Source organism: Pygocentrus nattereri, chromosome 30, assembly GCF_015220715.1.
Source record: "Pygocentrus nattereri isolate fPygNat1 chromosome 30, fPygNat1.pri, whole genome shotgun sequence".
Classification (NCBI taxonomy): domain Eukaryota; kingdom Metazoa; phylum Chordata; class Actinopteri; order Characiformes; family Serrasalmidae; genus Pygocentrus; species Pygocentrus nattereri.
The window spans coordinates 2,118,799-2,135,303 of NC_051240.1; the positions used below are offsets into that span (position 1 = coordinate 2,118,799).

General features: G+C 40.4%; 1 protein-coding gene across 7 annotated transcripts in view; it reads left to right on the forward strand.

Moving 5' to 3' along the window:
- spega (striated muscle enriched protein kinase a) overlaps positions 1–16,505 on the forward strand; it is a 48,732-nt gene that overhangs the window by 11,922 nt on the left and 20,305 nt on the right. Inside the window, exons 3-17 of one of the 7 annotated variants that reach the window (XM_017715773.2) lie at positions 397–431; positions 799–894; positions 1,190–1,325; positions 1,986–3,295; positions 3,935–4,078; positions 5,129–5,311; positions 8,352–8,515; positions 8,679–8,767; positions 8,928–9,103; positions 9,235–9,495; positions 9,782–9,940; positions 10,828–11,017; positions 12,980–13,209; positions 13,955–14,074; positions 14,177–14,281. In XM_017715773.2, coding sequence (XP_017571262.1) covers positions 843–894; positions 1,190–1,325; positions 1,986–3,295; positions 3,935–4,078; positions 5,129–5,311; positions 8,352–8,515; positions 8,679–8,767; positions 8,928–9,103; positions 9,235–9,495; positions 9,782–9,940; positions 10,828–11,017; positions 12,980–13,209; positions 13,955–14,074; positions 14,177–14,281 — 3,319 coding nt within the window. In that variant the 5' untranslated portion in view covers positions 397–431; positions 799–842. The remainder of the gene's footprint in view (positions 1–396; positions 432–798; positions 895–1,189; positions 1,326–1,985; positions 3,296–3,934; positions 4,079–5,128; positions 5,312–8,351; positions 8,516–8,678; positions 8,768–8,927; positions 9,104–9,234; positions 9,496–9,781; positions 9,941–10,827; positions 11,018–12,979; positions 13,210–13,954; positions 14,075–14,176; positions 14,282–16,505) is intronic. The other 6 variants (XM_017715772.2, XM_017715769.2, XM_037536315.1 and 3 more) reach the window with 6 other exon arrangements.

Consider the following 16,505-nt stretch of genomic DNA (forward strand, 5'->3'; position numbering starts at 1 on the left):
TAGGAGGAGATTCATGTGTTTTGCAGCTGGTTAAAATGAAGATAGAAATACAAATGGATATATTAGCTTCAATACTTGGCAAGTAGCAAAGCCATTAGGGATCAGTTAATATTTTTAATACTTTGCTTTTTTTTGTTATTCTAGAATTTTTCATTATGCCAATGGATTTTGGAGCTGTTTAGATTATGCAAGGATTATTGGATTAGTGTGTGATGATGAAATGCCATTGAAATTCTGTGTGTGTGTGTGTGTGTGTGTGTGTGCGTGTGTGTGTGTGTGTGTGTGTGTGCTTCTGTGTCAGTGTCATCTGTGCACCCGCACATGCCTGCAGATAGACATTTGTTTCTATAGTAACAGTGCTCTTTTGTCCATCTCTTTTTTCTGCCGCTATGGAAGTGAAGTTTTTCGCTTGTGCAGGAAGCAAAGCAATGGTAATTCCTGCTTTACTTTTTCATCTCTTCCACAGTTCAGTAGACTTGTGGAGTAACGTTCCAAGTGATATTTATTTACAGGGAGTAAAGGGATCACTGGATATTGAAAGATGGTGCAGTATCATTACAGAACATCCACAACACGCAGTGTTTTGGTATTGTATTTGCTTGTAGTGGCGGCTCGTAGTATTTATGATCTGTCATTACTCATCATGTAGCACTCTGGCCTGTAGATTAAAAAAACAAAAACAAACTGCCATTATTTACATTACTGTACTTTGTATGTACATGCAAGTACCAAATTTAAGGAAACCAGCACTGGTTAAAACTATAGTCTTTTGACAAGCCCTCCTTTGTTTCTCTGCAGACTCAGAAAACACAGATGATGAGAACGGGGAGTCCCAGGTCTCCATGGAGACGAAAGAAAGGTCCAGGACTCAAGCTGTTGGCAGTCAGCTGAAAGGTAAAAAAAGTCTTTAGTGCCTTTTATTTGAGTAATTTTACTCATAAAGTACAGTGTACTTGTTCATAAAGCGTGCAATATAGCAGGTGTAATCATTTCCTGGAAGGCTGGAGTCACAGTTTGGTGATTTCCCTGCACAAACAAACCTAATTCAACTCTTCTATTAATTACCAGGTATAGTTGGTGTGTTTAAGCAGTGAAATTGGTGAACTGTGCTGGCCTTCCTGATGACCCCAGCACTGTAGGCATTGTGTGCTTTTTGCCTCTGTGTTAATACAGCATATTATCCGTTCAGGTGGTGGAAAGACAACAGTTGCCCATATTCCCACTCCATGTGATGGCCCCATAGTGGAGAGAGAGATGATGGCCCTGGGCTCAAGAGCCCCAGGTCTACAAGACCCCCTCCAGCCTGGCAGGCAAGCAAATGCTGGGTGTGTTGAGAGCCCCCCTGTAAGACACCTGGGAGTGGAAGCCCTTGTGCGGGCCTCTCAGATCAGTGTGTACTACCCAGCGGTGGGGTCCGAGGAAAGTATGTCCTTAGCCAGTGACTACTATGGCAGCGTGTTCAGCCTCTATCGACAAAGGACATTTTCCATATACAGTGTCCAGGAGTAAATACTGGCTCTCATGATAACACAGCACAAAGCTTTGTGGTTTAAATGGGCACAAACCAAATTTATATAAATATTTTTCATCTTTTCAATTTTACCATTCATTCTTATTTGTCACAGTCTTTTAAGTTCTCCTTTAAGTTCTCCCTAATATATTTTCCACTGTTTTTTTAATTATTACCTTCCTTTGACTCCACTTGCTTTGTCAATCCTCGTTGGTGTTTCTGTGATGGCGTGCATCAATGTGTGTCACTTGCATGTCTTTGCTCTCATGCATCGCTTGGTTTTCTGTTGTGGATCATGGTATTTATAGCACATTTTTATTGTCTTTGCTTTATTTGATACTGTAGACTGCTGCAGTTTGACATTTCACACCCTTCTGTTTCACTCCAAGACTGCAGTGTAACACTTCAAAAGTGGTCTGCCGTTTCATTCTTTCTTTATCATAACATTACGTTTCCCTCAATCACCCTGTTCCAGGAGCCAGTTGGACTCTTTTACAGGGGAAGCGTCCCCACTTGTCCCAAGTCAACCTTCAGAAAATGCCCAGAGCCCCATATCTCCCACACACTTCATTAGTGGGGCAGACTTAACAACAGCCCACAATGGTAACAAAAAGGTAGAAGATGAACTCCCTGGAAAAATCAAATCCTCCACCTCATCTCTGAGTCGTGGTTCCCAAGACCCAGCCTTGCTCCAGACAACCAAACTCCCTCAATCAGGTTCCAAAATCTTTGATAAGGTAAGAGCCTTTGAGGAACGTAGACACAGCATTGATGCGCCAAAAGTGACCTCGTCAGGGCGTCCGAGGGCTGGTTTCAGGCAAAATATATCCAGTGGTCCTGAAGATGTGAATAAAGCGTTTAAGGTCTGTGACAACCCCGTAAGCGACGTGGCGCTCAAAAGGTCCATCTTCAAACAGAGAGCCTCCTCGCTAGAGGAACAGCCCAGCTATGCCCGAAAGGTCCAAAACTTTCAAAGCAAGTTCTCAGAGGAACTTCAGCGGATTAAAAAACTCGTCGGGAGACCTAATATCAGGAAAGCTTTCTCAACTGAGCACCTTGCCCAAACTAACAGGCAGCCAATGGGCAAAGTTGAATTATTTGATAGACTTAATGATGCAGATGAGAAAAAAAGTAACAATGCAGAAGTATCTCAAGATGACCTACCAAAGCTACCAGCAAAGGAACTGTTGCAGCAAACAAAAGCAGAGCTGTTCTATGAAGCACCAAAATGTGAAGGCATATTGAAAATAAAACCCCAAGTAGAACCTACTGATGTTCCTGAGAGCCAGTTAAAGAAAGACTTACAGCCCAACCGTTTAGTAGAGAGCATGGGCACCTTTGAGAAAGTCCCTGTTCAGAAAGTGTCGGAACAGTGTTCACCAAGGATTACCAGAAAAACCTTGGGAAGTAGATTACCATCTCCTATGAAAGAGGTACCATCTCCAGAGGCTGAACAGCCATTGCCTAAGAAGGATCGAAAGTCTACAAGCCCTGTGGCCAAAAGAGCGCAGTCCTCCCTCCAAGAAGAAGCAACCCGAGCACCTCCAAAGCCCCCAAGGCTTCTTGGGTCGGCTTCCACATTTCCAAGATCATTTAAGGGAAGAGAAGAGAAGAAGTCCCCATCACTCCTACCTAAACTGACCATACCTACCATTGTAGTTGAAAGTGAGCCTATGAGGGGAAACGAGCAGATGACAGTGTGCGGGCAGAATATAATAAAAAGAACTGAGGAGAAGAAAAGAGATGGAAGAAGTAAACAGAGGCGACCAATGTCCCCAGAGCAAGGTGAGAAAACCAGTTTGGATAAAATATGAAGTGTGACGGAGGACAGGATGTCTCAAGGTTGAGCTAAAAATATTCATGTGGTGTTCTCTTGTAAGTGTAAAAGAACGCACAGAACCTGTTCTGATAGGAACATTTTCCACTGCTTTCTGTGAAAGGGCAGGAATCAAAGTGTTTAAAAATGAAAGATTAGATTAGAGAATTTACTTTGTTGTTTGACTATTTGATTGTCAGTAACTATACAGATGTTATGATACACATGTGGCATAAATTGGCTCATACGGGCCTCCTTACAAAAATTTGTTAAGTAAATGTTCAAAAATCCTGCAAAATAATGTTCCTGCTATTGTTACGTCTCAGCCTGTATACTTCAGCCAATAGCCTACACCAACTACATTAACTGAAGCTCTTACATAGACTAATGGTTGATATTATAAATTTATTGTAGATACCAGAAAGTCATGGGTACACAATTGCATGAGTAGAGCTAGAAGAGGTCCAGTAAAGAAGTTAGCTGATGGATAAGGAAAACATACAGATGACACACGGAAGATGATTCCACATAATGAGGTTGTTGCTGGCTGGTGTGACGCTGTAATTGTCAGTGGATTAACAACCAACACCTTTGCTTGGCTTTCCAAGAGGACTCCTCTGATGATTCCTACATGTCTACAGAAGAGGATCCAGAAGGGCTTCCTGCATTTGAACTTCCTCTGAAGGATGCTATGGTGGCCCCTGGCTCAGAGGTGATGCTGGAGTGTGTCATCACAGGAAACCCTTACCAAGGTAGGACTGTTTAAACTTGCATTGCTATGATCTTGAGGCAGTGTAATTGCTAATGTTATGAGCAGCAGCAATGGGAAACAGCAAATGCATGAATATGTGAGGGATAGTAGACAATAAGGACCAAATACATGGGGGAATATCTAAAAATTGTGACAGAAACCTCCCAATGTGTGGCCGTCTTTTTCTAGAGCTGTCAGATATGGAGTTATAATGAGAAATTTGGTATTAGATGAACACTTTCAATAACGTCAAAAGCTAATAGATAATAGATTTTGAGATAACCCACAGAGGTTTAGTTATAAATGACATTTGTCTATGCTGTCTAAAGGCAACTGCACAATCAAATACTTCATTGCATAGTTGGTTATGTTTACGTTGGACTGTCTGCTACAACAGGTTGAGCCAATGCATACTACATGATTATCCCTGATTTTCCAGTTGCACACGCATTTTTGAGATCTATGAGGAGCCCACTGTCTTTGAGTAAAATATCATGTGATGTGTGAGCCTCCTCTGCAGTCTCTTGTGTAGTGTGTACAGAAGTATGTAGACAAACAACTGGTTGAAAGGGATGAATATTGTGTAGTGTGAGCAGTTCGTGATTCTGAGACTTTGAACGTGTAGTGTCTATTTGGCACTGGAGTCTTCAGGTTATGATGTTTACTGTTCGTTTTATTGTCAAGAAAAGCAAAAGCACAAAACAAGACTGTAATAACCAGACAATAACTGTTAATAACATTCAACAATAATAACATTTACACAAGTACACAAACGTGGTATTGATTGATACCGTGCATAATCTGCCTTTTGAGCATAAGAAACAATAAATATAATATTAGTAATTTCAGATTAATGTTGTTATTGTTGACTTGGATATTTCTCTATTAAAGTTTTGCTCTCTCAGGCTTTAAGGATATGTAAAAATTAAGAATAAAATTATTTTCCTGCGACTAACACTGTAGTTAAAATGGCCTACACATGCGTGTTAGCCTTTGATAAATGAGTCTTCCAGTCACGGCACATTTCTGAATCATGACTGGTCATTGGCAGTGACGTGGAGGAAGGGTGACGTGCAGCTAAAGGATGGCGCGGGGTATGAGGTGATAGCAGAGAGAGGGCGGCACGCTCTCCACATCCGCCAGATGAGACCCAGTGACGCAGGCACCTACTCTGTTATTGCTACCGGCAAATTGGGACGGGTGTCCAGCAGGGCTACGCTTTTCATCCAGTCAGGTGAACGGAGTGTCCGGAGTTTTTGCCCTCACGGTTAGACTGCCCATTATACTGGAACAAAGTGCACATTCAGTTTGCTCGAATGCATAACTGTACTTCTGAGCCTTTTCCCCTTCCCTAAGCACATGTTCCCTTTTTCATACTAGAGACCGTCTCAAATGATGGGCCTTTGAAAGTGCAGCTTAAGCTCCTCACTGGTTGCCATGGTGATTGATAAAAAAGGAGCTCTTCGTCCTAAATCTGAATGACGAGATTATCATTTTTTGTCGTTTGTTGGCCTTCGGTCTGCTAATGATAAAAGACCTTTCCATTTGCTGTTCACAAAATGATAAGGGATTAACATGTAATCCAAATTGTGGTCATTGGAATGAAGCAGTAAACTAGCAGGCATTTCAAAGGGTTGGTAAAATGTTGAAGATTGAGTGAGCCATGGTTCTAACTTCAAGTATTCTTAGGACTTGCATAAGACTCAAAGACTTGAGAAGCGAAATTAGTCCTGCTATTGTTAACTTCAGCTTTTCTGAGCACATTCTAAGCACACATTGTCTGGATGCAGTGGATTAACTGAATGTGCCACGTTCCTCTCCAGTAAAGCTGCAGCTATTTCTCTAAGTGCTTCTGCTATCTGGGGCTAGCGCAGAAGTCAGGCCTGTGTTTCCTTATTAGGCCACTAAGTACACAGTGTATTTATAGTGTCCCTTGTTCCTTGAAGTAATTGCAGCCTGTTTTCATTTCCCTCTGTAAGATTAATGTGCCTTTATAGCCAGGAAATTCAACCATGGGTCAGACTGAAGCTTGAGAAAGAGATAGAAAAGACTGCTGCGTACTTATGAATATTATCAAACGCGCTGGTGAAACTTCAGACAACATGCATGGGACCAAATTAATAATGACAGTTGAGCTGATTGGCTCCGGGTCGTAAGCAAATTCAGAGTGGCTCGTGATTGTGAGAGGTAGCAGGGGATTGTATGGGGAGAAATAGAGCCAGAAGGAGGGAGGAAGGGAGGCAGAAGGAGAGATTGCAAATGCAGATTGGGAGAACAGTAAGTTATAGTTATGAAATAAACCATGACAGGCTGGCATACTGGAGATGCTGCAAGCCTTTGTGTTTGGTTCTGAGACAGCGAGTATCACCTTATATGCCAACTGACGTTCTGTGCTTCTGATGTTTATTTATTATTGTCTAAAAGAGAACTATCTGCAATGAGAACTGAAATAAACACAAGCTAATTTGTAGAATATTTTACAGGGCAATACAGTACAATATATTTGAAATATGTTGTGTTTGTCATTGTGTATCAGCCGATGTTAGAGGTTAGAACAGTACATTTACGTTTATGGCATTGGGCAGACGCTCTTATCCAGACCGACTTACAATTTGATCATTTTACACAAGTAGGCCAAGGCTGTGTTGGGAGTCTTGCCCAAGGACTCTTATTGGTATAGTGTAGGGGGCTTACCCAGGTGGGGGATTGAACCCCAGTCTACAGTGCAGAAGGCAGAGGTGTTAACCACTACATTACAAAATACCACTGCAGTAGTGTCATTGCTTTTTTCCTGTATGTAGTGTAATGCATGCCTGTTATCCTGTTACAGTTACAGTTAAATTCAGTTTCATTGAGTTGTTTGTGCATCTTTAAGAGAACAAAATAAATAAAGTGCATTTAAACAAATTATGTCTCTATGTATTATCCATGCCTGTCTTTGTATAGAACGTGCGCATGTGCATGGTACCTGTATTAGCTGACTGTGTGATTCTGATTAGAGCAGTGCGAGTGCAGTAAGTAGTGTAGTGCAGTGATGGATAGAAAAAAAAGACAGAGCCCCAAACCTCAACTAAACAGGCAAGACTTGATTTTCATTCAGAAACAGCTCTAAGTTGTCCGGTACAGCGAGCGTGTTGTTTTTCACCTTCTTGATTCAGAGATCAGGACAATATTAATAACAAGCTTATTTAAGCAAGTCTTTCCTGCCTGTGTTGACACAAGCTGCCAGTACAGGGCACATCAGGCGTAGTAAGTGCATTGTTGTGTAGGCAACAGTCGGTCCTCTCAAAAAAAGTATTTCTGGAATTTTCCACTCACATGGAGTATGCACTGCCTCGGTAGTTCTTCCAATGAGTGGAAACATTTTGATTGGGTCAGAGACCGAAGGATTAATCAATTTTATCTCCAGCTGTGGTCAGTTAGAACTCACTCTCACTGCCATCTGCTTCTGCTCGTACACCACGACCCTCTATAATCTCTCTCCTTGGTTGCCAAGCTCTGCGGTGCCATGGCAACATCCATCCTGGTAATAAAATCAAATACAGTGGCAGTGTAGGCTACAGTTATGCTACTGAGTGGGATGAAAAATATCTATCTGTCTGTCTATCCATCTGTCTATTTATCGTTATCTGTCTTGTGATTGCCGGGTTGACTGTGACGATCGCTTTTGTCTTTTCTATCTATATATCTGCCTCAGTGAGGCCTTGAGACATATTTCCTATTTGCTGTACATTAATGTACATTATGTAATTATTGAAATGTGTCCACATTATTATATAATAAATTACTGTGGGTTAATCGTATAAATTCAGCTTACAGAATTTCCATTTAATTCTTATTTACATTCTTTTTATCAACGGATTTGAGTCTGCATTTCCAGGTTTTTCCTGTTTGTTTGGGAAAGGCTTTGAAAAAAATACATGTACTTTTCTGCATAGTGTCTGAATACTCCCCGTATACTTTTATCGACTCATATGTATCGAAATCATAATAAAATATCTCCTGTTCAACTTGCAAGCTCAAATGTGGCATTCACTGAAAGTTCATCCACATTTTTGACAAAATCTCTGCTTGTTTCATTGAGCAACAGATGCAGCATAAAGGAGTAGGTTCTCCTAGGTGTAGGAACCTTGAGGGACATGGGGGAGTTCATTTGTTTGTTGTATTGTGTTGCATTGTAATTACGTTGTGTTTTATTTCTTTATTTTTTTTGTATTGAGGGCTCATTGTGACAGTTATAACGCCACATAACTGTCTCTGGGTACCTGTTTTAGAGCCTGTACAGATGAGAGGTGGAGCTTTGAGCTTGCCGCTGGAGCAGACTTGCAGCCCAGTGGCCTCTGATGAGGAGTTTCTTAGCCCCATGGAGGAAGTTGTGGATTTTGGGATGCTCAACAGGAATGAAAGGGCACGGTTAAAAGAACCTCCCATATTTCAGGTGTCATGTTTTTTCTTCCTTCTCTCAAACAGTCTTGACTAATTTGATCTGAGGTTATGTTTGTTACAGTCAGTGGAGTCATCATACAATACAATTAGTCTTCATATAAGCTCATGTCAACATCTGCATGTCTGTTGATACGAATATTCATTCATCTTGTCAGGTTGCCCTGGGTGACCAGGTAGTGACAGAGGGAGAAGAAGTCGTTATGTGTGTCCAGGTGTCTGGGCAGCCGAAACCAGTGGTCCACTGGTGGGATATGTTTACATTTTCTATTTTCTACGAGACAAAGTTTTACATTCCTCAGAATTCGGCCTGATTATGAATTACTGTACCTTTACTGTTGAACCACAGTGTATTTAAAATAGATGGAGTGGATGAACTGTGTCAAATAATGCAACTGTGTTTCTAGGCTTAAGGACAGACTGAATATTAGACCAGATGGCCAGCACGAGCTCCATGAAGTGGACAATGGGAAATATAAGCTGAGAATCAAGTCGGCTGAAAAATCAGATGCTGGAGTTTATGTGTGCAAGATTATTAATGAATACGGTACCAAACAGACTGAATGCCGACTGGAGGTGAAAGGTGAGAGCGAGAAAGAGAGACAGACGTAGACATATCTATCTCATACAAGAGGTAGACATAGCAATACAGATGGGTTATACACTGCACTGTGCCAGGCTTGTAATCTCCATGGCAACCCATTTGTTTCTCAGCCCCTCCTCCACCGGAGGTTTTGGCTATCACCAGCCCCGTTCAGGATGTGAGGGTCCGCGCCGGCAAAACAGCCCTGTTCGAGTGCCACGTGACCGGGCCGCAGGACATAGACGTGGACTGGCTGACCAGTGGGAAGCTGATACAGCCAGCCCTACTGGACTGTAAGATGCAGTTTGATGGGAAAAGGTGCCGCCTGTTGCTCAGGTCCGTCCATGAGGATGACAGCGGCTGCTACACCTGCAAACTCAGCACAGCGAAAGGTGAGCCTACTGAGTGACTAATAACTCTTCTTTAACGAAAATGAACAGTTCAACTGATAAAATGATGCATTGTTTCATTTTTAATAAATCTTTACAATAGTGCTGCAAACCAGTATGAATTTTACATATTCATATCTAATATAGTGGTTTCTCAATACTTGAACTTTTTTAGTTGTTATTTTAATAATAATTTCAATAAAAATCAAAACAATGTATCCGGTGTTTTTTGTTGTTCTATAAAGCAGAGGTTTAGTATATGTAATGTTTTTTCATATGCGTTGGTCAGAGGAGCTCATTACCAGCGCCAAGCTCACTGTCATCCCGTCAAAGGAACCCCTCTTCACACGAAAGCTGGAGGCGCTGGAAGTTATTGAAGGTCGATCTGCACGTTTTGACTGTAAAGTCAGTGGGACACCACCACCTGAAGTTACATGGATGCACTGTGGTGAGAAAAATCCTACTAAGCAGATTATATACATTTGTATACAAGCAATCTACATATTTCAGCCACATATGAAAAAACTAAAACTTGTTCTGTTTCTGGTAAATACCGTTTATAAACCATTCAGCTGGAAGCGGCAGGAGGGTTACAAATTAACGCAGACACAATTAAGTCAATGCAATGCGATGTTTGAGCTTTCAAATCTAAATACATGAAAATATATTTGTTAAATTAAATATGATTATTGAAAAGAGGCTGTGTCAAGGTGGCACACTTATTTTTGACCACAGAGTAGAAGAGGAAAAATCAGAACAGTAACATTTAAATATTTTTTATTTACATGATATATCTGAAGCATATTTTGGTGAATCTGTGCAACACCCTTTCAAAATTGATGTGTTGAATTTATAATTGAGGATATGAGCTTTTCTCATTGTTATTACTAAGCCTTGTGCAGGGTGTGCTGTAGCCAGCTCTTATTGTGAATTGGTTATATGTTTCAAAATGGTAAAATATTACAGCTGCAAAGACAATGATAAAAAACTGGAGGTGTGACCTCTGTGACTTCTTGTGTCTCAGTAATCAACAAATACACATAATGAAAAAAATTACTTTTATGGTACAAAAACTTTTATTGTTTATAGGCTGAATCTCCAGGAATATGTGTTTGCTGAAAATGTGTTGATAACGTTGCTATGGGAAAATGAGAAACCATGTTCTGCTAAAATGTCCATGTTATGCTCTCCCATACTTCTCCCAAAGGTCCTCACATGGCTATCTGGGCAAGCCAGGAGTAACCTACTATGATGATTATTTTTGTGTAATGCAATAGAGCCTCACTTATTTTTCGGGGTTTAATTAAGGAAATGTCTGTTCTTTCCCCTCATTAGAACATCCAGTAGTGGAGAGTGAAAATATTCACATTTTCACTGAGGGTGGTCGCCATTCCCTGGTCATCTCCCATGTTACTAAGCAGAGTGAGGGGTTTTACTCGGCTATTGCTCGAAACGCTCATGGGCAAGTCGAAACCTCGTCTGAACTCTATGTGCAGGAACCTCGGCCAGTGATATCATCTCACATGTAAGACGTTGTCAGTTTTCTAGATCAGCAGTTATCCAGCTCTAGCTCTGTCCTGCATTTTGGGGGGTTGTTTCTGCTCTTCCATATCTGGGGTCTCATTTATCAACTGTGCCCATGCACACTTCTACACATTTGATTTCAGAGGTTTTTCTTGTCAGTGGGACTCTGCGTATATCTAGAAGTACTTGTAACCATGCGTGTGCAGATACCTCTAGTGGTAGAAAAGTGTAACCACAGGTAAACTAATTAAGAGACACACAAACTTCCAGTTCTTGTCCTTCATTGTGGTGTAACTGATAATGCCCATAGACAGTCATAGGGGGAAGTTTGGCGCCTCGGGTCAGGTTATATTTTTGTTAGTGTTCTAAGTGAAAAGTGAACACATCCTCTACACAGAAAACATTTTAATTCTCAATTACTGTTTATTCGGGGGGGGGGTGGCATATGGCATATACAAAGGTTCTGGCACGTTCAGTATGTTATGTTTTTTATTTTCCATGAAAATAGAAATTGTACTCTAAAATGAGCAGAAAGTTGTACTGACCTGGATGTTCTGACCTGCTGTCACTTAAAAGATCAGCAAAACATCTCATTTGTCTAGAGAAGTTCAGTGTTTTGCATAAGAGCATAGATGAAGCGCTGACAGGTGACACATGTCAGCTGGTTCCTTGTAAATGTAGAGTAAAATCAAATAGAAGACACATGTGAAAACTGATTATGGTGCAGAGAGTAACTAATCTTGCCTTACTTGAAACTTGGACGCATGTGGTTGTTTGCGGAGTATGGGGCTTGTGGCAAGCCAACTTAGTCTTCCTTTTAAATCTGTTGAAATCAGAAGTGCAGTGTGAACAAATAATAATGTTAATACTAGTAAAGATGTAAAAAATAATGAAAGATGATAAAAAATAATAATTATAACATCAAAATCTATTGCTACTAGAAGTTATTTTCTAGGCCGTATGAATTCAGTGAGTAATAGTAAAATTTTCATGCATTTTACAGCTTTTTTTAATGGGAGGAACAATGTAGTGATTCAACTGACAAATGCAAAAAAATACATTTAGGCATAAATGCAACAGGAAGTTAAGCTAATTGAGCATATTAAACGGAGGTTATTTACCATGTATAGCTATTTGGGTGCTGTGGAGGATTATCATAATTAACTGTGTAGACGTGCGTACATTACGCAGAGGTACAGTGGGCCCATGGTTTGGTATGTATCATGATTTTTGAGCCACGGCAGCAGTACAGTTTCAGAATCTTTAGGTTTAAGAAAAAAATATCACTTTTAAACAGTTTATTCTTTATTTTGCCTGCACACAAAACACTTTCCATTCAGATAAACAGCAGCATGAGTTGCCAGGCCTGGTTTCTGTCTCTGAGATCAAGAGGAGGAAAACATTAAGGCTTAACTTCTCTCTGTCTTGCTAGCATTTGCCATTATCATGTTAAAGCTAAGAGAATGTTTAGTTCCCTCTTTCTCCTCCATCTCATATTTGCACACAGAGGGCCGAGAGGCTCCAGGTATGTTCTGTGGATCTGCATGTACAGCGTGCAAATAGCTGGCATATCATATGTGCACGTATTGAACCGTAGGGTCATACCAAATGGTTCAGCAATGTGCTGTGTACTGTTGCATCCATAGCTCATATGTTCAATAAATGCATAATCTGTAGTGTGTACTGGCAGTTCTTACACACAGATTCATAACATATTATATGCACAATAAATGAGCCCCCTGATCCATCTAATACGTAATTTACAAGCCAATTCTTAAATGAATTCGGTGAGCAGGGCAGATCATTGGCACTATTTAGTCACTGTTTATTAGTGTAAATTAGTCAGCTGGCAAGCTGTTGTGGTCTTTAATTCCCTAATGTTAAGTTTATTGACGAGAAGTTTATTACTGTGGATTCTAAAATGGAAAACCAATAAAACATATATTTGCTCTGTGTGTTCCAGGTCAAGATTGGAGAAAATGCCTTCTATACCAGAGGAGCCAGAGGTGCTGGAGGGAGAGATGGAGCGCAGGACGATGCCAGACTTTGTCAAGCCTCTTAGCGACCTCGAGGTGGTACAGGGGAAAGAGGCAGTACTGAAGTGTAAAGTGACAGGCATGCCATACCCCACCATTGCCTGGTACCATAACAGCCAAAAGATAGAAAGTACTGAAGACAGGAAAATGACACAGTGTAAGTCTGAACTCCAAGCACTCCATCTGTAATCATTCATACACATTTGAACATGAACTGTATCGACACCGAAGAACAGAATGCACTAAATTCCTTTTGTTCAAATGGGTACATTACCACCCATGATTACAGTGTATTGTAGAAGCACGGTTATTGCCACACTAAACAAAGCGTGTTTATGTAACAGATTGGTGCTGCCACATCTTCCGAGTGGTAAAACGGAAATAATGTTCTTGACACTTAATGGATGTTAATGGGATTTTATTGAGATTCCGTGTATTCCGTGTTATTTTGGAGCACTTCTGACATTTTACCATGTTTTAAGGACCAGCTGGCATTTCCAAATTCTGTTCATAAAAAAAAATTAATTAATTAAACAACAAAAATGGAAATGCGAGGTTTCAACAACAACATTTAACTGAAGTGGAAGTGATGTCTACATCAAGTCAATTCAGTGCATTACTTTTTTCAGTGTATGTTATACTGTAGTGGTGATGTAAGCTATTCTAAGGTGTGTGCCGTAACCGTGCATCATGAAACTTCAGTGACTGCCAAGGTGTTTAGTGTGTTTGGTTTTTTCAACATAAAAAATATATTGAAGTATAAAATACTGTGACTTTCTCTAGCAGTCAAGATCTTCAAAGCTGCTTCACCTCACTCTCCTCTACTTTGTTCCAGGTGTACAGCAGTTGTATAATAATGTCGCCTTAACTGCATTGCTTACCTTCTCTTCTTTGCTCTCTAGCTGGGGATGTCCACAGTCTGGTTATTCGGTCAGTGTGTCATGGCCACAGTGGTGTGTATAAAAGCGTCATCTCCAATAAGGTGGGGAAGGCCACTTGCTATGCTCATCTGTACGTGACAGGTAAGAGGCTATCACGACTGAAGTACGGCCGTGTAGCCACAGGTAAATGTTCAGCATTCTTCTCCGAGAGAAGCTGTTACAGAAGCTGTTTTCTCTCAACAGACATCATACCTGAACCACCAGATGGGCCTCCGGTAGTTGAGTCCATAACTGGAAGAACCATCACATTAAGCTGGAAAAGCCCGAAGAATCTTGATCCATCCATTGGTAAATACCCATATTATTGCCTGATTATTGTGCTTATATTATTGTGTATATTATTATGTATATTATGTAGTAGTATATTATGCATATTACTGTGCTTTGTTTGTACTTTCCCCATGCATCTGTAATAAACTGCTGTATTTATAGGAGTACAGCCTGTGACTGCTTTTAAAGCACATTTTAAAACCTTGTTGATTGGAAAGACTACTGTTTGATTTATGGCTTTGCCTCTACATCCTTGTTTTTAATATACACTTTTACTATTTAAAGAGCTTTTATTGATTCTTTACTTTTTAATAGAGCTCCACAAATCACTGCATAAGCTGATGCTTGCAGTACAGGCAAAAAACGTATTTTAAGCATATAAATTCAAGCACAATCACTCTTTCTCTTATGAAGAATGTTTAAAAAGGAGTCAGCAATGTGTACGATATTTTTCACATTGTACCAACTCCAGCTAGAGCTTTGGAGAAAAACAGTGTTTCCTTAAAGCAGTGCTTCAAAGTCATCGTCATTTGTCCTGACTGGCTTATATAGGTGTACATGTTTTAAATATCGCTTTGGCCTTTAAAATGATTTTATTAAGTGTTTTATCTTTTTTTTTCTTGCAATTCAAGTTGGACATTTCATCATTTTTTTTATATCAAGAAAACTCTTTTTTTTTTTATCCTCCACAGATTGTTACATTTCCCTCTTGTCAAAAAAACTAGTTTTCCCTCCTCAGTTACCCAGTTTTATACTTTTGTGCAAAATAGCAATGAGACCTCCAGCACCATACTTGACTTTTCAGGCTAAACTGACTGCAACGCTGCTTGTAATACCAGTTTTGATTAATTAGATTACTTAATTATCCAATAACTGCAGAAAATCCGTTTTTATCAGTACTTTGATCAATCTTACAAGCATTTTATGAGATAATATAATCACATAATGAGAACACTCCAGGTCTACATGTCAGGCAATGTTTATATTTCTGCTTTGCAACCTGCCAGTAAAAGTCACAAAAGAAGAAAAATGGGATATAAAAGTCAGACTATACATAATGAATGAGTTTTTTCTTCTTTTTTACAAATGGAGTAACTTAACCGGCAAATATTAATATATATCATGTTGTATATTGATGGCACTTTCAATTAATAGAGTTGATTTTAGGCCTTTTTAAAAGTCTACTTTTCTTTGATGTTTCTCGACAAAGCAGTAATCAAAGTAAGAGCTTAAACTTCAGATAATGTTATGTTTCCAGCTCAGGCTGTCAAATCATATACTGTATAACTTTTTCTCAAATGCAGTATTTTTGCAACCCTTTTACCAGTTTTTAGGGGGATGTAAAAAGACATTTAAAAGGCTGTGTCAGTTCATTATTTTCTAACAAGACATACATATATTTGTGAAATGCTTTTTAACTTTTAAATGAAATAATAAATATTTACAGTTTTCTCATATTTTATATATTTCTGATATACACTATATTTCCAAAAGTGTTCACTCCCCCATCCAAATCATTGAGTTCAGGTGTTCCAGTCACTTCCATGGCCACAGGTGTATAAAGCCGAGCCCCTAGGCCTGCAGACTGCTTCTACAGACATTAGTGAAAGAATGGGTCGCTCTCAGGAGCTCAGTGAGTTCCAGCGTGGTACCGTGATCGGACGCCACCTGTGCAGCAAGTCCAGTCGTGAAATTTCCTCACTACTAAATATTCCACAGTCAACTGTCAGTGGGATTATAACAAAGTGGAAGCGATTGGGAACGACAGCAACTCAGCCACGAAGTTGCCGGCCACGTAAAATGACAGAGCGGTCAGCGGATGCTGAGGGGCATAGTGCACAGAGGTCACCGACTTTCTGCAGTCAATCACGACAGACCTCCAAACTTCATGTGGCCTTCAGATCAGCTCAAGAACAGCGTAGAGAGCTTCATGGAATGGGTTTCCATGGCCGAGCAGCTGCATCCAAGCCTTACATCACCAAGCGCAATGCAAAGCGTGGAATGCAGTGGTGTAAAGTGCCGCCACTGGACTCTAGAGCAGTGTAGACGTGTTCTCTGGAGTGACCAATCACGCTTCTCCATCTGGCAATCTGATGGACGAGTCTGGGTTTGACGGTTGCCAGGAGACGGTACTTGTCTGACTGCATTGTGCCAAGTGTAAAGTTTGGTGGAGGGGGGATCATGGTGTGGGGTTGTTTTTCAGGAGATGTGCTCGACCCCTTAGTTCCAGTGAAAGGAACTC